The sequence below is a fragment of the Neoarius graeffei genome, chromosome 14 (assembly GCF_027579695.1).
Source record: "Neoarius graeffei isolate fNeoGra1 chromosome 14, fNeoGra1.pri, whole genome shotgun sequence".
In the NCBI taxonomy this organism is placed as follows: Eukaryota; Metazoa; Chordata; class Actinopteri; order Siluriformes; family Ariidae; genus Neoarius; species Neoarius graeffei.
The window spans coordinates 18,678,316-18,703,377 of NC_083582.1; the positions used below are offsets into that span (position 1 = coordinate 18,678,316).

Sequence of the window (25,062 nt, forward strand, 5' to 3'; positions counted from 1 at the left end):
GCAGGAAAAGACTCTAAAAGTCAAAAATACGCACTGAGATAACAATCTGGTGAGGTAAGAGATGAGGACTCCTGCAAAGTTTGGGACACCCTTGGGTATCCTCTGGTCTTTCCTGTTTTAGCACTGTGTGCAATATTGCAGGCCTTTGGCCACCTGCCATAGTTATGAGAGGAGAAGGTAGAGTATATAAGCACGAATCACTTAGACCATCTACATTCATGCTGTCTTCAGCTCTGGTAAATAATGACTATGGCTACACAAAAGGAGCACATAAAGTCACCATCCAAGGCCTCTTCTCCAGTGCCACAGACTGATTCTACACCAGAAGCAGCTCCAGATAAAGCTCCTTCTCCGCCGCCTACTACGGCTCCATCAAGTGCTGCAGCAGCACTGAAGGTGGGGCAAAAATCCAATCTTGTTGCCATGGTAAGTTCATCAGCAGGTGTGCACTTGAGTTAAGAAATATAATTTTTTAATGTCAAACAGAAATGTTCTTGGTCAGCCAAATCCTTCCTTCCAACATGAAATTGTACTAAAGTGTTTTTTTTTTTAAAGCTTCATATTTAACCATCCTTTAGATTATGTGAGTAAGGCCTGTTTTTGCCCATTTGTACCAGTGCTATCAGGTAATAAATTTAGCATGAAGTTATCTTGAGTGATATTTTATTATATTATTTTACTGGTAAATACGCCACTCGTATTTTTCATATGAGCTACATCCGGGATATGGAGATCCAAAACTGTGGCATAAATCTCTATATGTCACTTGTGAGGAAATTGATGAATTGTTTTGATAAAGTTGGGGAATTTGTTTGTGAATGTGTCTATGTAATAAAAAGAAAATCACACTTTGGCTTGAAGATATGAAGTTTATCTTATCGTGTTAAAAAAACAATTTTCATACGAAATACTTTGCAGATCTGAGGGACATATTTCCTGATATTTCATTCTGATGATGTCATTCTCAGTGTTTTCCACTGACTAGACGCACATTGTCAAAATGGCGAACCGGTTCAAAATTAAAATTCTTTTGATTCACTTGCATTTTTTTTTGATGTGTCCATAAACTATGAAGAACATTACATGGTGGCATGAAAATATGAAGTTTATCTTTTTGTGTTGAAAATATTTTCACTTGTTCGCGTTACTCACTCGTGAATATATTCACCACTCGAAGATAAACTTCATATCTGCGCGCAACCGTGTAATATCCTCTATTGATATTTTCTCCTTACACTACTTTTTTTTCCATTTATAACTGGGAAGCACAGTTGGTAGCATTGCCACCTCACGTCATGGTCCTGGGTCTAAGCTTGAGCTTCTTGGGTTAATGACTTTGTGAAGTTTTCCATGTTCTCTCTTTGTCATAGCTAAAAATGCTGTAGGTGTACTGGCTATGCTAAATTGCTCCTTTGTGTGTGTGTGTGTGTGTGTGTGTGTGTGTGTGTGTGTGTGTGTGCGTGCGTGCGTGCTACGCCCATCCCATTACATTTGGGGTGAAATCCATCAGGACCTTGACCAGAATAAAGAGTTTAGTGAAAAATGAACAAATGAATGTATGTTGCTTGTTTGTTCATATTTCACGTATAATTTGATTTTGAAAAAAAAATAGACATATGAAGATGAAATGAAAATGTTATTTAAAAACTTCATGAAGTATCCAGAAGGCAAAAATCTATTAGGATAAAAGGGTTAGTCAGTGTTAGATGTTATGCCAGACTACATAACAGGTTCAGCCTATACATTCTGGCTGTAGAGAGGCTCTTAACCTTCTAAAGGTAATAGTAGTAGTTGTCTGAGCACTCACACTATCTGGCATTCAATTACTGGAGTATGTCGACATGAATGATGGTCAATCTCACTTAGCATATATGTGGAGAGTATTCATATGATTTCGGGTCTGCCATTTGGTATTAGCTCATTGTTCTCAATTTAGCCGCCATGATCCCAGGAGTAGTTGGTATGGCATCCAAAATATTCAGTGCAACAAGGATATGTTAGCGTTAGTGCCAGAATGGGGAATGTGTGACCCAACAGCTGCTACACCATGACCTTAATGATAAACCAACATCTGCACTATAATGCCTTCTTTGAATTACAGATGGTGGTCAATCTCATTAAATAGTGAGAACTTGTACCTGGTATGTGCTAGTATTGTATATCAGGATAATTATGTAATGAGCGATGATGCAGATTTTTAGCTTGCCTGTCAGTAAACCCATTTGTGGAAGTGGCTGTCTTGTAACATAATTCTCACTCCTTGTTTGCAGAATGACTTCAGTGCTGAGCAAATTGAGGGTAAACAAATGTGTATAAAGAAATCTGCTCTTATTAATGAATTTTGGAGTTATGAGCTTGATCTGACAGCATAGATTATACAGTTGTGGTCAGAGGTTTACATACAGTCACATGAATGTCATCTTGGATATGAATGTAATGGCAATATATGGGCTTTCAATGATTTCTCTGAACTGTTTTTTTTTGTGGCAGAATGATTGTACAGCATACAGCTAAAAAAAAACTAGAATTCGCTGCACAATTTTCTTTGGGTTTTCTGAAATCAACACAGGGACAAAAGCATACATACTGGGTCAAACATTTACATACACTCACTAAAGATTATTAATTTAGAGGTGCTGAAACTTCCAAAATGTTCTTAAGGGTAGTATCTCACTGGGCTGCGACAGCTTGCGACAAATTGCGAACGACATTCGCGAGAGAGTTTCAAAAGTGTCTTGAAACATTTGTGGGGCTTCTCAATTTCCTCGCATGAGTTGCAAAGTGTCACTCCTTCATTGCTGAAATTTTGAACATGTTCAAAAAATTAGTGCGACAAAATTTCTCTCAAAATAGCCGCAAATGTGTCGCTGGTGTCGCAAAGCTGCCACAAACCCATCTCAAGTCAGTTTCCGTGAGACAGGAAGTGCGAATTGAGACAGGAAGTGCGAGCCAGTATCTCACTGGGCTGCAACAGCCTGCGACTAGTTGGAGACACAACAATTGTGGTAAAATATGCGAATATCAATTCAGTGTGATTCCAAGTGAAAATTATTGCTAATTTGCATATTTTATCGCAATTGTCGTGTCTCCAACTAGTCGTAGGCTGTTGCAGCCCAGTGAGATACTGGCTTATCTTACCAAAGCCAAGGCCTTTTAACTTCCTGTTAGTGATGATGATGGACTACAGCTGGTAGCTTCTCTGTGCCTTCATAAAAAGGGTTTGTTTACAGCATTCATTGGATTGACCAACACACGGTAAAATGGGAAAGTCCAATGAGCTCAGTGCAGATTTGAGAAAGATGTACATTGCAGATGTACACAACTCCGGAATGTCTCTTGGAGCCAACAACTGCAGATCCCAAGATCAGTTTGAACAATTGTTGGGAGGTGTAGTCACTTTGCCAAGCCACTTTGCTTCAAGAAAACCCAAACTGTCACCCTCAGCTGAAAGGAAATTGATTTGGATGGTCAGGAATAACCACCATGGCACAGCCCTGCCATGAACTGGAAGCTGATGGATGACTGTCTACAGTTCAGTGAGTTTTATATCACCATGGACTAATGGGCCTTTTCCACTACCCTTTTTCAGCTCACTTCAGCCCAACACGGCTCGCGTTTCGACTACCTCAGAGCAGCACGACTGAGCTCACTTCAGCCTTACTCAGCACCCAAAACTCGCACGGTTTTGGAGTGGGGCTGAAGTGAGCCCAACCGAGCCGAGTGGGGCTAGGGGCGTGGGGAGACACTCCCCTGTGCACTGATTGGTGAGGAGGAGTGTCCTCACATGCCCACACACGCCCCACGAGAACGCTGGGATCTGTAAACCCGGAAGAAGAAGAATTACGAAGCCTTATGCGCCTCGCCTCATCTATACGCTCTTGCCAGTATCTGTTGGCGTTGTCGGTGACAACAAGCCACAGCACCAAGACCAGCAACACTAACGACTCCATGTTTATTGTTTACTATCCGGGTCGTGAGACTACCGCTTAAAAGGTCACTGATGTCTCTGTTTGCGCCGCCTAACGACATCACGTGACGTCCACCCACTTTCGCTAACTCCACCCAATGTGTCCACCCACTTCCAGCCAGCACGGTTCAGAGCGGTTGTAGTCGAAATGCAACCCCAACAGCCCCACTCAGCTCAACTCAGCCCAACTCAGCACCGCACAGCTCAGCCCAACTCAGCCGCGTTGGTAGTGGAAAAGCCCCATAAATGAACTTCTGGTTTTTATGACCTGCCACACTATCAGTAAACTCATTGAGAACAACAGCAATAACTAGACTACTAACATGGACTCTTTGAACTACAACTCCCAAGAAACATAACACCCCCTGTCACCGGCTTATTGATGACAGTTGCCACTCATTTACAACTCATCAGCCATGCTACTTAAGCCTCTCACACACCCATCTTTAATGAGAAGTATTGTTCTGTGTTTCTCCAGTTCATACCAAGCGGTTCATTCTTCTGACCCTCACTTAGGTGGGGTTTACATTAGACCGTATCAGCGGATCATCAGATTAACGTTTTTAAAACGATTAGTGTGCACACAGCAACACCAATACATGATTTGCGTGCACACAGCAACACCAATACACGGATACGCTCGGCTCCGCAGGCATCCTGCACTCCAAATCACTCCGCCCTGAACAGTGAGTGCCCTCTGGAGGGTGCGCACTCCGGCCCTGCGCAGCTCACAGAGCGCGCGAGTGTAGTGCACAAGCAGTGATTCGGGACTGAGCCGCTGTGTGTGTGATCTCAGCGCATATCACTTACCACTTGCAAGTGGAAGGATGGCAAGCCTAAAGACAATCATAACTACACAATGGGCAGTATTTGCATCAGTATTTGCAGTATTTTCATACTTTTATACTCTTTAATGAAAGGTGATACAAGGCGGAAGTCCGCGCCGTTTTTCAGCAGTCGCGTCACATGACCAACGCCAGCGAATCAGGAAGGTGGATGTCACAGTGACGTTGTCCAATGACGATGCCAGCTAGAGCTCAGCACAGCGTATCCGCGTATTCTCAATGTTTACACAGCACTGGAGCTGACACGATCTGGATTGAATACGTGGACCCTGGCGGATTCCCGTTTCCCGGCGTTTCCAGGTGGTTTAATGTAAACGGACAGTGCATCCGCGAAGAAAACGAGACAGATACGGTCTAATGTAAACTTGGCCTTATTATTCGCTTCATTTATGTTACCTGTCTTGCCTCTATTACTCTGGTTGCTGATTGAGCAACCCTTGCCTGCTTTCTGACTACTCTTCCTGTCTCACAATTTAGCTTTGTCAACAATTTGTGCCCTGCTCTCCCCTGCATATACATCTGTAAGTGCCTGCACTCTGACACACATCAACTTAGATCAAAAGGTGCAGGCTATTTATTGGTACCTCAAATAGTGAAGCCTTCTCTTACAAAGCCTGACAATTATGGAACAGCCTTTCAAGTAGTGTTCAGGACTCGGACAGTCTGTGTTTAAGTCGAGGCTGAAAAAGTTCTTGTTAACCTCTCCTGCTCACCTGACCTGCCAGATACATCCTCATGCTATACTTCTGTCTGGAGAATTTGTCACCTCGCTCCTGTGGAGGATGGTCCTATATGGACAGCTTAACATACACTTAGAACATGGCTCTGGACAATTAATACAAACAGTTTTGCTAGGGTGGCTTAGGACTCCAATTGCAACGATGACTTTAGGACTGCAGTTGTCATGAACAGTTTTGCACTCAAGTCTCTGTCAATAAACAGTTGGCAACTTCAACAAAATAGACTTCATGTTAAAAGTATAATGAATTTCCTGGTTACACAGTTGCACTTTTTAACCATATAGGACATACTTATAGAAGCAAGTTGTTCATACTATCTGTTATCACACACACGAGTATGGGTTTCCTTTTCAGTCTGGTTCCTCTCATGGTTTCTTCCTCATGTCATTCCAGGGAGTTTTCCTTTGCCACCATCACCTCAGGCTTGCTCATTAGGGATAAATTTCATCTCATCTCATTATCTCTAGCTGCTTTATCCTGTTCTACAGGGTCGCAGGCAAGCTGGAGCCTATCCCAGCTGACTACGGGCAAAAGGCGGGGTACACCCTGGACAAGTCGCCAGGTCATCACAGGGCTGACACATAGACACAGACAACCATTCACACTCACATTCACACCTACGGTCAATTTAGAGTCACCAGTTAACCTAACCTGCATGTCTTTGGACTGTGGGGGAAACCGGAGCACCCGGAGGAAACCCACGCGGACACGGGGAGAACATGCAAACTCCGCACAGAAAGGCCCTCGCCGGCCACGGGGCTCGAACCCGGACCTTCTTGCTGTGAGGCGACAGCGCTAACCACTACACCACTGTGCCGCCCAGGGATAAATTTATTAATTCATATGTTTAAAATCTATATTTTTTGTAAAACTGCTTTGTAACAATGTTTATTGTTAAAAGTGCTGTACCAATACATTGACAAGTAAATTATCACTTTTATTTAAAAAAAAACCTTGTGTTGTCTTTGTGCTTTTCTTGATATTACCTCTTCAACAGTTTTTAGACTGAAACTGCTATCCAAGAAATAACTTCCTGCTCCAAAATTGACATCTTGAAGCTTAACTAAAGTTTGCAACTGACCACATGGACAAAGAAAAAGCCTTTTGGAGGAAAGCTGTATGGTCACATGAGACAAAGATTGAGTTGTTTGGCCACAGTGACCACGATGTACAAAGGAACACTGTACCAGCTAGTGGTCATGGTAGCAGCATCATGCTCTGGGGCTGTTTTACTGCCAGTGGAACTGGTTCATTGCACAAATTGGATGGAATAATGAAGAAGGAGGACTACCTCAGAATTATTCAGCATAACCTCAAGCCATTGGAAACTTGAACATGATTGGGAGTCACAACAGGACAATGAACCTAAACATGCATCAGAGCTGGTTGTGGAGGATAAAGCAGGCTAACATTAAGCTTAAAACAAGCCCTGACTTCAACCCTATTGAAAATATATGGACCGTGCTTATAAGTAGAGTCCATGCCAAGAAAAAAAAAAACAAATTTAATTGAACTCTACCAATTCTACCATGAAAAGTCATAAAATATCCAACCAGAATTCTGCCAGAAGCTTGTTCATGGTAATCAAAAAATGTTTGGTCAAGGTGAATCTTGCGAAGAGACATTTTACCCAAATATTAGCTGTGCTGTATGTAAATTTTTGACCCTGTGTTGATTTCAGAAAAACCAAAGAAAATTGTGCATCAAATTCTAGGTTTTCTTTTTAAAGATGTGTGCTGTACAAGCATTCTGCCACAGAAAAAGAACAGTTCAGATAAATAATTGAAAGCTCAAATATTGCCATGACTTTCATATCCAAGATGGCATTCATGTCACTGTATGTAAACTTCTGACCACAACTGTACTTAGTTTCTAATAAATTGTCCATCTTTTCCTTGTGCTAACTCCATGCAGACATCCAAGATACCTTCTCACTGTTCATTAAGTCAAAGAAGGGTGAAATTTCACTTGGGCAATGTGGGGATGTGATGAGGGCTTTGGGTCTGAACCCTACCAATGCAGACCTCTTTAAAGTTCTGGGGACATCAAAGCCTGAGGTTAAGTTTATAATTAGTAACAGAACAAGTAAATAAATGATCCCTGAAGAAAGCATAAAAGATTTTCTTCGATGTACTGTTGCGTCACACTTACCCAGGGTGTGGTTGAGGGGTGGATGGGGGTGAGGTGGGGGCTGGTGTTTGTGTGGCAATTTCCACAGGATAGTACTGTATGTCAAGGAACAGGGCCTACTTTTGTATAGATCACTCTTACTAAAAGGTCAAAATGCTGGCAAAATCTAAACATCCCTTCTCATGAAATGATCCTTCCTCAATATTACAATATGTATTTGTCCATGTAACCATCTTTATAGCAGAGTGGAGCTCCAAACTTAAAGGACATGGGACATGGATTTTTTTCTGGGTATAATTATGTATAAAGGACATAAGAAATGCCATCTAAATCACTGCAGGGCATCAAAAATGTGAAAATCATCACATTATTTAACTTTTTTATACATCAGCGTAAAACAATGATTCGTTAATTAGCTAAGCGGTCACGTGACCCGTGACATCACAAAAACTTTTCAAGGAGCCAGCGCTTGGGTATCTAATGTAAACAGGTTACCGAAATGGACACCATCGACAGTGACATTCCTGATGTTTCACAGAGATGTGAAGTTAGACCCTATCAATTCGAACCGATAGCTGGAAATTCACATGAACATAGATCTTGTCTTTACTCTGACGGGTCAGATGATTCTGAGAGTGAGAGTTCATTCAATCCCCATGAAACTGAAAGCGGTCGGCTCGATAACACTTCCTGGTAAGTTAAAAACAATTCTGCTCAAAGGCTAATGATCTGTTGAAAGAAGTATTATTTTTGTATCATACATTGAAAGTTCATCATAGATCTAGCTAAAGTCCGTTGCAAGCTAGTTTTTTTTTGCTGATATTTTTCGAGATTGATTGAGATACAATGCTTCCAGAGTCCAAGATGAAAACATTCAAAATGGCGAAACGAGTCAGAATTATGATAATAAATAATTGATACACCCAAAATTATAATACTAATCCTTACCGCATGAGGCCCATGGTAAAACCACACTTCCAGGAGGGGCTGCCGTCTGCCTCCCAAGCCGGCCGAGAGCGCTCCTCGTCGGGCACGGCCAGGCGGTCGAATGCCCTGGTCCGTCCGCCCTGTCTAAAAAAATGGTACAACTCCGAGTGAAGGTATCAATGCGCTGTCGAAGCACGCAGAAGGTGTTAGTACGCCTGTCATTATAGTGCGGACTTTCCATAGCATAGAAAATCGCCACTTTTCAATTTGTGTAACTGAACTTTGTTTCATGTCACTGGTCATATAAACCTATGTAAACAGGAAAAACGTGGAAGAGTTTGGTCGCATCTAACTACAGCCCCAAAAAATACCATTGGCCATACTGAGCCTAGCTACATTGCTAACAGGAGTAACAGCGTGTCTGACTGACTGGGAGGTCGCAATACACCATGATGTTCAATGTACGTTAAATACTCTAAAAACGAAACAATTTTCTTGTCATCCAAGACACAAAAACTATTTTGTCGCATTCGTCATCATCACGATTCACACTTCTCCATATTCATCTACCCGCTTGTGCTGTACCCGAAAGTTTTTGTGACATATGATCACGTGACAGCGGCTCTTCCGGTTGCAAAATATGCATATCGGAGCTCGAGCAGAAATGCCATATAATCATCACGAATATAACGATTTTGCTAAATTTAATAGATAATTTTGCATTTGTTGATGCAATTATTTCATATTTTTAATGGAAAGAAACTGATATACAGTGGTGCTTGAAAGTTTGTGAACCCTTTAGAATTTTCTATATTTCTGCATAAATATAAACTAAAACATCATCAGATTTTCACACAAGTCCTAAAAGTAGATAAAGAGAACCCAGTTAAACAAATGAGACAAAAATATTATACCTGGCCATTTATTTATTGAGGAAAATGATCCAATATTACATATCTGTGAGTGGCAAAAGTATGTGAACCTTGGTTTCAGTATCTGGTGTGACCCCCTTGTGCAGCAATAACTGCAACTAAACATTTCCGGTAACTGTTGATCAGTCCTGCACACCGGCTTGGAGGAATTTTAGCCCATTCCTCCGTACAGAACAGCTTCAACTCTGGGATGTTGGTGGGTTTCCTCACATGAACTGCTCGCTTCAGGTCCTTCCACAACATTTCCATTGGATTAAGGTCAGGACTTTGACTTGGCCATTCTAAAACATTAACTTTATTCTTCTTTAACCATTTTTTTGGTAGAATGACTTGTGTGCTTAGGGTTATTGTCTTACTGCATGACCCACCTACTCTTGAGATTCAGTTCATGGACAGATGTCCTGACATTTTCCTTCAGAATTCACTGGTATAATTCAGAATTCATTGTTCCATCAATGATGGCAAGCCGTCCTGGCCCAGATGCAGCAAAACAGGTCCAAACCATGATACTACCACCACCATGTTTCACAGATGGGATAAGTTTCTTATGCTGGAATGCAGTCTTTTCCTTTCTCCAAACATATCGCTTCTCATTTAAACCAAAAAGTTTTATTTTGGTCTCATCCGTCCACAAAAATTTTTCCAATAGCCTTTTGGCTTGTCCATGTGATCTTTAGCAAACTGCAGATGAGCAGCAATGTTCTTTTTGGAGAGCAGTGGCTTTCTCCTTGCAAACCTGCCATGCACACCATTGTTGTTCAGTGTTCTCCTGATGGTGGACTCATGAACATTAATATTAGCCAATGTGGGAGAGGCCTTCAGTTGCTTAGAAGTTACCCTGGGGTCCTTTGTGACCTCGCCGACTATTACACGCCTTGCTCTCTGAGTGATCTTTGTTGGTCGACCACTCCTGGGGAGGGTAACAATGGTCTTGAATTTCCTCCATTTGTACACAATCTGTCTGACTGTGGACTGGTGGAGTCCAAACTCTTTAGAGATGGTTTTGTAACCTTTTCCAGCCTGATGAGCATCAACAACGCTTTTTCTGAGGTCCTCAGAAATCTCCTTTGTTCGTGCCATGATACACTTCCACAAACGTGTTGTGTAGATCAGACTTTGATAGATCCCTGTTCTTTAAATAAAACAGGGTGCCCACTCACACCTGATTTGTCATCCCATTGATTGAAAACACCTGACTCTAATTTCATCCTTCAAATTAACTGCTAATCCTAGAGGTTCACATACTTTTGCCACTCACAGATATGTAATAGTGGATCATTTTCCTCAATAAATAAATGACCAAGTATAATATGTTTGTCTCATTTGTTTAACTGGGTTCTCTTTATCTACTTTTAGGACTTGTGTGAATATCTGATGATGTTTTAGGTCATATTTATGCAGAAATGTAGAAAATTCTAAAGGGTTCACAAACTTTCAAGCACCACTGTAGCGTGCATTTATGTTTCATGTCCCATGTCCTTTAAGAGAATATGGCAGGGTTCCAACTAGACCAAGATATCAGTGTAGTGGCACTAGTCATAACAGCCGGGCATTCAGGGGTCGCCTTAAGCCCCCAAAAGCTCATGGGTTCCCTGAAAGTCACTCTTTTTTTGGTAATATTAATGAGATTTTTTTTTGCCAAAAGTTGCTGTGAATGTTTTTGATTGAAGACTTATTATAATTAATATTCAACTATATTGGTGACATATTTATGGAATAAGAATAAAACAACCAGTTGATGTTCACCAAGTGTTAGCTTTATTTTCAGCTTCAGCCATTCAATTACAATACATGACTATCCAAATCTAACTTGGGAGCCGGCACATATTACCAGAGGTGGAAAAACCCGGGTGCAGAAAGTAAAAACCCTGCCACATTTTTTCTCCAGCCAATTCAATGAACCAGCTGATCCTAATTACCACATCCCCTAAGCCAGGTTGATGAGCTAATTGGTGAAATCACCTGTGTTGAGAGCACAGGCAGAAGGAAAACCTAAGCAGGATTTTTACTTTGTCAATCCAGTTTTTCCACCTCTGCATATTACGTGCGTGGCACATAAGCACCTCTTAACACAGATGGCATTTTACTGCAAACACAGCATAAGGAAGGAAGTAAACCTGACTAACATGATCAGTGACAATCTCCATATGGAACTACTCAGGCAGCTATGCACTGGTTGCTTACGTGAACAGGGAGTGGAGTATGTCCAAATTCTTTGTGTGCAACCATGTGAGAAAAACAGTGTGACGCTGCCATGTTGGATGATATACAAATCCAAAATATAAAGACGTACATAAGTAGTATATTTTATTAACATATTTTGATATTCTAATTATTATTGTTTTTACATGTTATTAACCCAACAAACCTTTACATTTCAAACAATAAAGATCTTTGACAAAATACAGTACAAACACAGTCTAAAAGCATGTAATAAAAACATCACAAAGGAAGTAGTACTATTTTATGCTAATTCTATTTTATTTTCATAGAGAAAGTAAAATCACTTTAATCAAAAGGAACAATCAATGGAGATAAATTAAAACATTTTTCTTAAGTCCCACCAATTCACAAGTCATATCTCGACTGCACTGCTCCATTTAAGATATTTGTAACCCAGTGAGTTCCATCTGGCAACCACTTTCAGTGTGCATCTCTGCTGGGAGGGTTTCAGGCACAATTTCATTTGACTCTGGTATGTCTGTAAAACAAAAAGTGCATAAGTAAAATAAAGTTACTGGGTTACTAGAGCAGCATTGCTAATATCTCACCTGGCAAAGTTGACCCACATTGTTCTCCTTGTGTATCCAAACTCGCTAAGGTTTGCACTGCTTCTAATCTGGCTTTCTTGGCAGATTAGAAGCAGTGCAATTATCATAATGTGTTCATTTATCCTGCTGCTTCTTGATACTGTGAGATGAGTTTTCATCTTGATTTTATCGTGTCCTAATTTGAGTGTTGATGCCCGATCAAGCGTAACATCACTTGCACACAAAGAATGTAGAACAGTCACTTGCACACGAAAAATATAGAACAGTCACATGGCGGCATGCTGTTGCCACAGCATGGGGATGACAAGGGAAAATTAAACAAAAGACCACATTTTCAAGATTGACAAGTTGTTGTTTTTAGTGTAGAGGCAACTTTTACAGGCGTGCCGGCAAGGAAACATTGCGTAGTGGCCTAATATGCTGAAAAGGCCTAGTTAGATCTCTGACCATTATGATAATGCATCAACCTGGTTCTTAGTGGCTTTTCCGCCTGTATGACATCCATACATAAAAACAACTTATGTGTACCACCACAGGGAACCCAAACGTAACTGCAAGGCAATGTATTTCATAAACATTCAACTGCCAGACAACAAAATGTGTACCTTTATTTACATAAGATAGGTTTTTATTCAGCACTTATTTTTAATTTCCTTCTTTTAAAAATAACATGGGATTATTGGCAAACACTGTAGCAGCCCTTGGCATTAAGAACAACAGCAGAAAGTCTCTGATGGGTCCAGATGCATTTTATTCCTCTTATAGCATCGAACACCGGACATCAAACAGCACACGCTGAGCACCATGAAAATTAAATAAAACAACACCAAAATAATTAACATAACATGGTTGTAAACAAATACACAATTTAGCAGAGTAATGTTTCCAGACTATGTTCTGAATTTTACACACCTCACTCTGCGCAACAAAGCATGCAAACCTCTACAAGTTAGCCAAACTTGCCCCATTAGCCTCTGCATGCAGTCTCGTGCTAAACCACAGTTCAACCAATGCACCGAACACAAACAAAACACATTCAATAAACAGTGCACACAACTTTTACATTGTGCATGAATGACATATCAGGATGACAGACAGCAAAACTTTATAACGTACTGTGCTAAACCTCTGACGGAGGCACATGGTGAGTGTCTGTAGCATAACAAATACAGCTTCCTGGTCGGACAGGTCTGCCTGTAACATGAATAATGAGTGACAGCTCTGGCTGCCATTTACAAACACATTTTACACCCCCTGGGAGCTCCACTTTTAGGCTCTATCTATCTATCTATCTATCTATCTATCTATCTATCTATCTATCTATCTATCTATCTATCTATCTATCTATCTATCTATCATTTCTACTAGAAAGGGTTTTTGTGTATCAATGTATTTGTAACTTAAGTATTATTTATGTGATATTAAAAATAATTAATTAATGTTTGTTTGTTTAAAATCTTTAGATAGGGTTATTTGGTGAGATGTAGTGGACTGAACATGCTGGAAGACAGAGGCAGAAAATTCACTTCTTTTCAATTATGAACAGAGCTGATAATCCAGTGTGCATGCAAAACTACAACAGTTAATTATAGTTATGAGGCAATCAACTAAGCGAAAGGATCCTGAATGTAAGACAACAGTTTGTAGTTTCAGACACCATCAGAAATATATGGTTTGACTGAAGCATGGAACAACCCATGCATTTAAGATCAAATCTGATATTTCCTTAAGTATTTCAGAGCAAAACCTTAGCACATGTCTGTCAGAGCTATCTCAGTAGTTATGATGTGCTTGTAATAGGAAGGGTGTGAGTTTAAATTCAAAGTTTGTAGACTGTAAGTTACTATAGATAAAAGTGTCTGCCAAATCGATGCACTTTAGTGTGTTGTGACTATGTCTATTGTTAAAACTGCTATACAAGTAAAAATGAATGGAATTGTTTCCTAAGATATGAATGCAGTGTTTCGGAATGTCATGCATGCACAGGCTGGCTCTTAACATGACCTTAAACATTATGCTAAGCATGAGCAGAGTTTACTGTATGCAATCACTAAAAATACAATCACTAGCATAAAGGATTTTAGAATTAAAAGTTTTCTATCTTGTGTTGCCTTAAATATATGTGTATATACAGCTGTTGTGCTTGTTGTCCAACTTGAGCTTTATCTTCCATGAATTGAATATAACAATGTAGGGTTTTTTTTACATTAAAAAAAACCATTTTCCATGCTATTGTTAATACTCATTTAATAGAATTGTCTTTTTTATAAAAGCTAGATGAATGTAAAAAAAACAAAAAAAAAGTAATCTGAAGTTGTGACGAAGCTGGGAATGTAGTGTAAATCGAAATGGGAAAACACCTCATATTATCTCATTTAAAGCCTTTTAAGAAGTCATTTTTGTTATAAGTGCTGCTACAACAATGTCTCTACCCTTTCCATTCTCTCTCTCTTCAGTTTTGGTATTTCGGTTGTAGGGCTATAAAGGCAGCACATGGTTTAAAATTTGAACCATTTTCCTTATGTGACCACCTTGTCTCATCTCATCTCATTATCTCTAGCCGCTTTATCCTTCTACAGGGTCGCAGGCAAGCTGGAGCCTATCCCAGCTGACTACGGGCGAAAGGCGGGGTACACCCTGGACAAGTTGCCAGGTCATCACAGGGCTGACACATAGACACAGACAACCATTCACACTCACATTCACACCTACGGTCAATTTAGAGTCACCAGTTAACCTAACCTGCATGTCTTTGGACTGTGGGGGAAACCGGAGCACCCGGAGGAAACCCACGCGGAGAACATGCAAACTCTGCACAGAAAGGCCCTCGCTGGCCACGGGGCTCGAACCCGGACCTTCTTGCTGTGAGGCGACAGCGCTAACCACTACACCACCGTGCCACCCCATGATCACCTTGTTTGTTACAAAAAAAAAAATCTGATGCAATCGACATGTGTAACTTTGCTGTACAAATCTCTCCAAACTCAGATCAATTTTGCTTCTCTCTGCCCTGGTGTGTTCCTGTGTTACAGAGCTCGAGTCCAAGTTCATCGACTTTCTTTTTCTCTCCTCCTGTGTAAAGACCACAAGCGGAGGCCATCCACATTGGATCTGCTTTAATATCAACAGATCTTCATTTAAGGTACGTGAATCTTTTCATCATGGCACACCTTCAGCTTGTTCAGTGTGCTGAGTGCAGGATGTTTAGTCATTCTTCCTCCGTCACTAGCGATAGCTTTATTAGCTTTATTTGTGATAAGTGCAGATTAGTTAGCTCTCTGACGGAGAAGATTACAGTGCTAGAAGCGCGTGTCCAGGCTTTAGAGCAGGTTAGTGAGCATGAGAACAGTGTAGTTTCTGTAGGGGACAGTCTGGATGCCCTAGGTGGAGTTAGTAATCCCCCAACTCCGGCATTAGAGCCCTTACAGCAGGGCGAATGGGTGACGGCTCGGCGGCATAAGCGTAGAGCCAAAGCTACCGCTGAGGCTCACCCACGGGAGCACCACTCCTCTCTGCGTCACGTGCCGAACAGGTTTGCTCTCCTTAGTGATGCACACACTGAGAAACCTGAAAGAGCTCTGGTTATAGGGGACTCTATCATACGGCACGTGAAATTAGCTCAGCCTTTAGGGGCACCAGCAGCTTTAGTCAGGTGTATTCCGGGAGCCAGGGTGCCGGACATAGCAGGTAATCTCAGGGTCCTAGGCAAGCACAGGTTCTCAAAGATAGTTATCCATGCAGGAGCTAATGATATACGCCTTCGTCAGTCTGAGGTTACTAAGAGTAACTTTGTAGAGGTGTTTAAATTAGCGAAGGCGATGTCCAATGCTGTAGTATGCTCTGGCCCCATCCCAATGCGGCGTGGCGATGTAGCTTACAGCAGGTTATGGTCGCTGAACTGCTGGCTGTCCAGGTGGTGCTCTGAAAACAGTGTGGGCTTTATAGATATTTGGGCTAATTTTGAGGGCACTGCTGGCCTGTTAGGGCAGGACGGTATCCATCCCACTCGGGAAGGTGCTGCTCTCATTTCCTGCAGCATAGGTCATATTCTCAGAACAGGCCTAGTTAATTTCTGACAATCCAGAGCCAAGGCTGGGGAGCAGACGAACAGGCTAAACCGACTGTCTGCTAGCTGCACAGAGTCGTCACTCAGGGTCCACTACATTGAGACTGTGTCTGTTCCCCGAGCTCAACAAAAAGGTAGAAATTTTCAGAGAGTTTGTTCCAGTAACCTAATCAATATAAAATTAGATCATACTGACTGTACAGCTGCTGCCAGCACCTTTGATCTAAAGGTGGGGCTATTAAATATTAGATCTCTTACATCTAAAGCGCTAATGGTTAATGAACTCATTACTGATCAGGAGTTTAATGTACTTTGTTTAACTGAAACATGGATTAAGCCAAATGAATATATAGCATTAAATGAAGCGAGTCCTCCTGGTTACAGTTATATACACCAGCCTCGTCTAACTGGCAGAGGAGGAGGCGTCGCGGTTATTTATAATGATTATCTAGGTGTAACACAAAAACCTGGTTATAAATTTAATACATTTGAAGTTCTTCATACTCATATAATGTATGTAGCCTCGAAAAATAAGTCTACCCAGTTAATTCCATTGCTTATTATTTACAGGCCCCCGGGGCCATATTCTGAGTTTCTTTCTGAATTTGCAGATTTTATCTCAGATCTGGTTATTTCCTTAGACAAAGTTTTAGTTGTCGGAGATTTTAATATTCACTTCGATAACCCAGAAGACCCTTTAAAAACAGCGTTTGTGTCCATCTTAGATTCAGTCGGGATTAAGCAGAATGTCATAGGACCGACCCATAATGGTGGTCACACCCTTGATCTAATACAAACATTCAGATTAAACGTAGACAATATAGTCATACTTCCACAGTCTGAAGTTATCTCAGATCATTATCTCATCTCATTCAAACTATGTCTGAGTAATAATATATGCACCTCACCACGCTACTGTATTAAACGTACTTTCACGTCAACTACTGCACAGAGCTTTATAAATGATCTCCCAGAGCTGTCAACTTTGATTGGGTCACTGTCAGCCCCTGCAGAACTTGATCAGGCAACTGAATGCTTAGAGTCAACATTCCGCCATACTTTAGATAATGTAGCTCCTCTAAAAAGGAAAATGGTCAGAGACAAAAAATTAGCACCCTGGTATAATGATGACACTCGCACATTAAAGCAGACCACTCGAAAATTGGAACGTAAATGGCGTCAAACAAAATTGGTAGTGTTCAAATTAGCTTGGAAGGAGAGCTTCCTGAAGTATAGAAAAGCTCTTAGTGCTGCGAGATCAACATATTTCTCCTCCCTAATAGAAGATAACAAAAATAATCCTAGATTCCTATTTAATACTGTAGCAAAATTAACCAGGAATAAGTCCACTATTGACACATGCACACCTGCAGTATGTAGTAGCAACGACTTCATGAATTTTTTTAATGACAAAATTGAGAATATCCGACAAAAAATTCAAACTACTAATTTAAGGTCAGACAATGAAAGTGACCTTGTAGTTAACTATATAACTGTATCAGATCATCAGTTAGAATGTTTTACTCCCCTAAAAGAAACTGAATTACTTTCATTAATCTCTACATCAAAAGCCTCAACTTGCATACTAGATCCCTTACCTACACATCTATTCAAACAGATAATGCCTGGAGTAATTGAACCGCTTCTAAAAATAATAAATTCTTCTCTTATGATTGGCTATGTACCCAAATCCTTTAAACTAGCAGTTATCAAACCCCTGATTAAAAAACCTGACCTTGATCCCTGTCAGCTGTCCAACTATCGGCCAATATCAAACCTCCCCTTTATCTCCAAGATCCTTGAAAAAGCTGTGGCACAGCAGTTATGCTCATATTTACATAGGAATAACATCCATGAAATGTATCAGTCAGGATTTAGACCTCATCATAGCACAGAGACAGCACTGGTTAAAGTAGTAAACGACCTACTGTTGGCGTCTGATCAGGGCTGTGTCTCGCTACTTGTGTTGCTTGACCTTAGTGCAGCATTTGATACCAGTGATCATTCCATTCTTCTGGATAGACTAGAAAATGTTGTGGGAGTTAAGGGAATGGCCCTCTCCTGGCTCAGGTCTTATCTAACTGATCATTATCAGTATGTTGATATAAATGGTGATATTTCTAGATGTACCGAGGTAAAGTTTGGTGTTCCACAAGGTTCTGTCTTGGGTCCACTGCTTTTTTCTCTATATATGTTACCTCTGGGCGATATTATTCGTAAACATTGTATTAGTTTCCACTGTTATGCTGATGACACACAGTTGTATGTCTCTGCAAAACCTGATGAGAGACACCAGCTTAATAGAATTGAGGAATGTGTTAAGGACATTAGACACTGGATGCTTATTAATTTCCTTCTGCTTAACTCTGACAAGACTGAAGTACTTGTGCTAGGACCCCATACAGCTAGAAGTAAGTTTTCTGATTACACAGTGACTCTGGATGGCCTTTCTGTTTCTTCACGTGCAGCAGTAAAAGACCTCGGAGTGATTATTGACCCCAGTCTTTCATTCGAAACTCACATTGATAACATCACCCGGATAGCTTTCTTTCATCTCAGAAATATTGCAAAGATAAGAAATTTAATGTCATTGCATGACGCAGAAAAACTAGTCCATGCTTTCGTTACCTCCAGGTTGGATTATTGTAATGCCTTACTGTCTGGATGTTCCAATAAGTGCATAAATAAGCTCCAGTTAGTTCAAAATGCAGCAGCAAGAGTCCTTACTAGAACTAGAAAATATGACCACATCACTCCTGTCTTATCCACACTGCATTGGCTCCCAATCAAATTTCGTATTGATTATAAAATACTACTATTGACCTTTAAAGCACTAAATGGTCTCGCACCACAGTACCTGAGTGAACTTCTGCTCCTCTATGACCCGCCACACCTACTTAGATCAAAAGGTGCAGGCTATCTGCTGGTACCTCGTATAGTGAAGGCTACATCAGGGGGCAGAGCCTTTTCTTACAAAGCCCCACAGTTATGGAACAGCCTTCCAAGTAATGTTCGGGAATCAGACACAGTCTCAGCATTTAAGTCTAGGCTGAAAACATATCTGTTTAGTCAAGCCTTTTGTTAATGGTGTTTATGAGGTAAAGGTGTAGATCTAGATGGTCCTCAGACATAGAGTGTTTTGGTAAACTGGGATGTATGGATGCTGTCAGTCCCCACTTGCTTGCTCACTCGAGTTTGTTGACAGTGTAGTGGCTGGCTGCTTTATGTCCCGGGGCTCCCTCATGCCTGTGTTACCTTCTGGCTCTCTCCTTTTAGTTATGCTGTCTTAGTTAGTTGCCGGAGTCCCTGCTTGTACTCGGTGCAATATGTATACTGCTCCTACTTATTCAGGTGACATTGGGCATACCTAACAACCTGGGTTTTCTTTCCCTCCCCCCTCCCCCACCCCAAATCTGTCCCTCTGAGTTACATGGAGTCAACAGGAAATCTTTTGGTGGAGAGGGTGGAGACCTCGACTGGCTATCGTAGCCTGCAGGGAATCGGCCGTCAGACTTCTGTCGCATGTCCCAGGCCCGGTGAAATGTAACTGAATTGTCTTGGCCAGCCCTAAGGGTTCCATCTGCATCTCATCATTGCTGAGGAGTGTGCTCCCATCACCCAATCAAGCATCCAGCCAGAGCAGGTCATGATATATTTTTTACCATATTAACATGCCTGATGTCAAGACTCTCGTCTCTGCGAGCCTACCACACAGATTTAATACTTGTCATTTTTAGGGCATACCTAACAACATGTGTTTTCTTTCTCTCTCTCTTCCCCCCAATCTGTCCGTCTGAGTTACATGTTGGTCCTGGGATTGAGATGCTGGCCTCTTCTGCCCCTCGGACCTGCTTGATCCATCCTGGTGCCCTGTGTCTGGTCGGAGTTTTATCGCATCGCTCCTGTGAAGGACGGCCCCATGAGGATAGTTGAGGGTTATACCTGGAGGATGCTCTTGACTCTTACAGTAATGCTTTTATGGCTGAGGACTACAGTTGTCTTGCTAACTTTAGGACTGCAGTTATCATGAATCAGTTTTGCACTCAAGTTTTCATCAATGAAGAGTTATAACATCAACGAAACTGTCCTCATGTTAAAACTGTTAATCTTATAGTCAGGCTGTCTGTTGTTGCCCAAATGAGGATGGGTTCCCTTTTAAGTCTGGTTCCTCTCGAGGTTTCTTCCTCATGTCGTCTGAGGGAGTTTTTCCTTGCCACCGTCGCCACAGGCTTGCTCATTGGGGATAGATTAGGGATAAAATTAGCTCATGTTTTAAGTTGTTCAAATTCTGTAAAGCTGCTTTGCGACAATGTTTATTGTTAAAAGCGCTATACAAATAAATTTGACTTGACTTGAAACTTGACTTTGAGACATTTCTGCCCATATTCCAGAAAATTTCAAAGTGTTCAAAAAAAGGCAAATATGAGGACTTTGTGGAGGCACTACATGCCCTTGACAAAGGGCACAATCATGTGTGCTGAACTCCACCAAATACTTCTCACACTCGGTACTGAACTCTACTGTGCAACATCTATAGAAAACTATTTCTGTTGTATTATAGATTTTACACTTGCTTTTTTTTTGTTGCCAAAGTCATGTATATACAGTACTGTGCAAAAGTCTTAGGCACCTTTTTTTTTAATAAAAAATTTTGTTATAGATTTCTGTTTTATGACTTCGACATTATCAAGTCAGTACAAAAACATTTTAGAGTTCCAAACATTTGTTTTCCAGCACAAAATTAAATGTTACGGGTGTGTGTGTGTGTGTGTGTGTGTGTGTGTGTGTGCTGTATCTGAGCAGCATATTACATAAGAGACCACTTTTCAGATTAAAAAAAAAACATAATGAAGGCTACTGGGTTTTGCTGCAAAATTAAAAAGCAAGTGTGACAGTCAAAGTGTCCAGAAGAACTGTGGCTGGTTCTGCAAGATGCTCAGTAAAACCTACAGCTCAGTTCCTTATAAAACTGCACTCATTGTACCTGAGACTACTATTTTTTTTAAAGCAAAGGGTCGTCTCACACCAAATATTGACTTTTTTTAGTTTATTATGGCTAACTGCTGTTTATAGTATTTTTTTAATATATTGAAATATTTCATTTCATTATTTTAAGACATTTTTGGTTGACAGAATTTCTTTACATGTGCCCAAGACTTTTGCACAGTACTGTATATATTTTTGCTCTGTTACAACAGGATCAAAGGTCATTCATCAAAAGCAAATATCACTTATTACTTTCTCATCTTATTGAGACGACTATATTTTTCTTATTATTAAGGAAGCAGTGTTAAAACAGATGAAATTCAATTGGTTTGATAATAATATATTAGACCTTGATATCTTTCAATATCATGTTCAAGCCCAGTTCACTTCTATCATACTACAGTATATATTTCTTTCTGTATTTCTATGATAATACATATATTTTGTTAATACAATTATCTCCTTGTGCCTGTGTGGGTTTCCTCTGGGTGCTCCAGTTTCCTCCTACAGTCCAAAGAATGTGAATTAGATCAACTGGCAACTCTAGGGCCAAGTTTACCTTAGACCGTATCTGTCTCGTTTTCTTTGCGGATGCACTGTCCGTTTACATTAAAACGCCTGAAAACGCTGGGAAACGGGAATCCGCCAGGGTCCACTTATTCAATCTAGATCGTGTCTGGTCCGATGCTGTGTAAACATTGAGAATACGCGGATACGCTGTGCTGAGCTCTAGCTGGCGTCGTCATTGGACAACGTCACTGTGACATCCACCTTCCTGATTCGCTGGCGTTGGTCATGTGACGCGACTGCTGAAAAACGGCGCGGACTTCCGCCTTGTATCACCTTTCATTAAAGAGTATAAAAGTATGAAAATACTGCAAATACTGATGCAAATACTGCCCATTGTGTAGTTATGATTGTCTTTAGGCTTGCCATCCTTCCACTTGCAAGTGGTAAGTGACGCGCATGCCCGACATGCACTGAGATCTCACACACAGCGGCTCAGTCCCAAATCACTGCTTGTGCACTTCACTCGCGCGCTCTGTGAGCTGCGCAGGGCCGGAGTGCGCACCCTCCAGAGGGCACTAGCTGTTCAGGGCGGAGTGATTTGGAGCGCAGGATGCCTGCGGAGCCGAGCGTATCCGTGTATTGCTGTGTGCACGCGAATCGTGTATTGGTGTTGCTGTGTGCACACTAATCATTTTAAAAACGTTAATCTGATGATCCACTGATACGGTCTAATGTAAACCCCACCTAGATTGCCCATAGGTGTGAGGTGTGAATGGCTGTCTCTGTGTTAGTCCCGTGAGAAATTGGCGACCTGTCCATAATCTGTTATCAAAAAGATGCATAAGGTATATAGATAATCATTTTGTAACATCAATACTGAGCACTCTTAATTTGCTGTCATGAATATATATATATATGTGTGTGTTTTACTAACAGTAAAAAAGAAGAGTGCTTTATTTTCAAAGATCAAGGACAAAATGAATCAAATAACATCAAAGTGTCGTACAGCATAAGTAATCCAGTGCTGGATAAATCCCTAGAATGATCTACCATGTGATTTAAGGAATGAATGTTTAAGGGGCCTTTCTGGGCAGAGTTTACATATTCTCCCTATGTCTGTGTGGGCTTCCTCTGAGTACTCTGGTTTCCTCCCACAGTCCAAAGAACATGTGACTTGGGTCAACTGGCTACTCTAGACTGCCTATAATGCAACCCACAATGGATAAGTGGCATAGAAAATGAATGATTGTCAACTCTAAATTAAAGGCAATCTAAATTAATTTAGTTTGGCCTCCCACTTCTTATGATATCAATGCTACTGCTTTCAGTTAATAAACGTTCTATCATTTCATATTGGCCTTATGAAATATTAAGAAATGCAATTTCAAAAAATTGCCTTAGTTTTGGATAATTGTTCAAATAATAAATGTTTTTTGTAGTGGACTCATTTTTTGGCCCCTACTCAAATAGCCAATCAGGTACAAAACATTTCACCCTATATTATACTAGTGCATCTCAAAAAATTAGAATACCATGAAAAAGTTCCTTTTTTCATAATTTAATTCAAAAAGGTAAACTTTCATATATTCTATATTCATTACATGTAAAGTGAAATATTTAAAGCCTTTTTTGTTTTAATTTTGATGATTATGGCTTATAGCTCATGAAAATCAGAAATCCAGTATCTCATATTATTAGAATATTCCCTAAGATCAATCAAAAAAAGGATTTACAATACAGAAATGTCCAACTTCTGAAAAGTATATTCATTTATACACTCAATACTTGGTTGGGACTGCTTTACCATGAATTACTGTATCAATGCAGTGTGGCATAGAGGTGATCAGCACTGCTGAGGTGTTATTGGTTGCTTTGATAGTGGCCTTCAGCGTATCTGTATTTTTGGGTCGGGTGTTTCTCATCTTCCTCTTGACAATACCCCATAGATTCTCTGTGGGGTTCAGGTCAGGCAAGTTGGCTGGCCAATCAAACAAAGTAATATCATGGTCAGCAAACCATTTGGTAGTAGTTTTGGGACTGTGGGTAGGTGCTAAGTCCTGCTGGAAAAGGAAATCAGCATCTCCAAAAAGCTCGTCAGCAGATGGAAGCATGAAATGCTCTAAAATCTCCTGGGAGATGGCTGTGTTGACTTTGGACTTGATAAAATACAGTGGACCAACACCAGCAGATGACATGGCACCCCAAATCATCACAGACTGTGGAAACTTCACACTGGGCTTCAAACACCTTGGATTCTGTGCCTCTCCACTCTTCCTCCAGACTCTAGAACCATGATTTCCAAATTAAATGCAAAATGTACTTTCATCTGAAAAGAGGACTTTGGACCACTGAGCAACAGTCCATTTCTTTCTCTCCTTAGCCCAGATAAGACACTTCTGACATTGTCTCTGGCTCAGGAGTAGCTTGATATTAGGAATGCGAAAGTTGTATCCCCTTTCTTGAAGATGTCTATTCGTGATGGGTCTTGATACACTGACACCAGCCTCAGTCCACTCCTTGTGAAGCTCTCCCAAGTTCTTGAATCAACTTTTCTTAACAATCCTCTCAAGACTGCGGCCATCCCTGTTGCTTGTGCACCTTTTCCAGCCACCTTTTTCAGCAATGACTTTTTGTGGCTTACCCTCCTTGTGGAGGGCATCAGTGATCATCTTCTGGACAACAGTCAAGTTAGCAGTCTTCCCCATGATTGTGGTTGTGTGTACTGAACTAGACCGAGAGATACACTCCGTGCGTTTACATGCACATCCAAATCGAGCTACTGTCGGTAATCGAGCTAAGGGTCCCAGCAGGGGTGCCAGAGAAATCCAATCCTACATGCACACAAGGAAATTGAGCTATTGCGTGAGGTACATTGTGCACCTGAGCCACAGGTGGCGCTACATGCCCCATCGTGTTGGTACACTTCTGGTTGTCGTCATGAAGAAGAGCTATTCAAGAGTATAAACAAAGTTATCAGCAGTGTTGCCAGATACTGCTGACGTTTTCCAGCCCAAAACATGTTCAAATCCGCCAAAATGCACTTAAAACCACCCAATCTGGCAACACTGGCAGTTCCGTGTTCACAAGTTCCATGCTCAAGCTGTTAGGCTTGCTCTAACAGACTGTATGGCTACAAACTGTCCTGTGCAGACCACTGTTTTGTAAGACAACTTATTTTGCACAATTGT

At 40.9% G+C, this 25,062-nt stretch overlaps 1 protein-coding gene across 1 annotated transcript in view; it reads left to right on the plus strand.

The window, feature by feature from the left end:
• Positions 1–249: 249 nt before the first annotated feature.
• zgc:163073 (uncharacterized protein LOC100037358 homolog) overlaps positions 250–25,062 on the plus strand; it is a 26,252-nt gene continuing 1,439 nt past the window's right edge. The window contains 5 exon segments of the mRNA XM_060938818.1: positions 250–426; positions 2,271–2,298; positions 7,467–7,618; positions 20,731–20,837; positions 20,839–20,885. Of these exon segments, the coding sequence (XP_060794801.1) occupies positions 250–426; positions 2,271–2,298; positions 7,467–7,618; positions 20,731–20,837; positions 20,839–20,885 (511 nt within the window).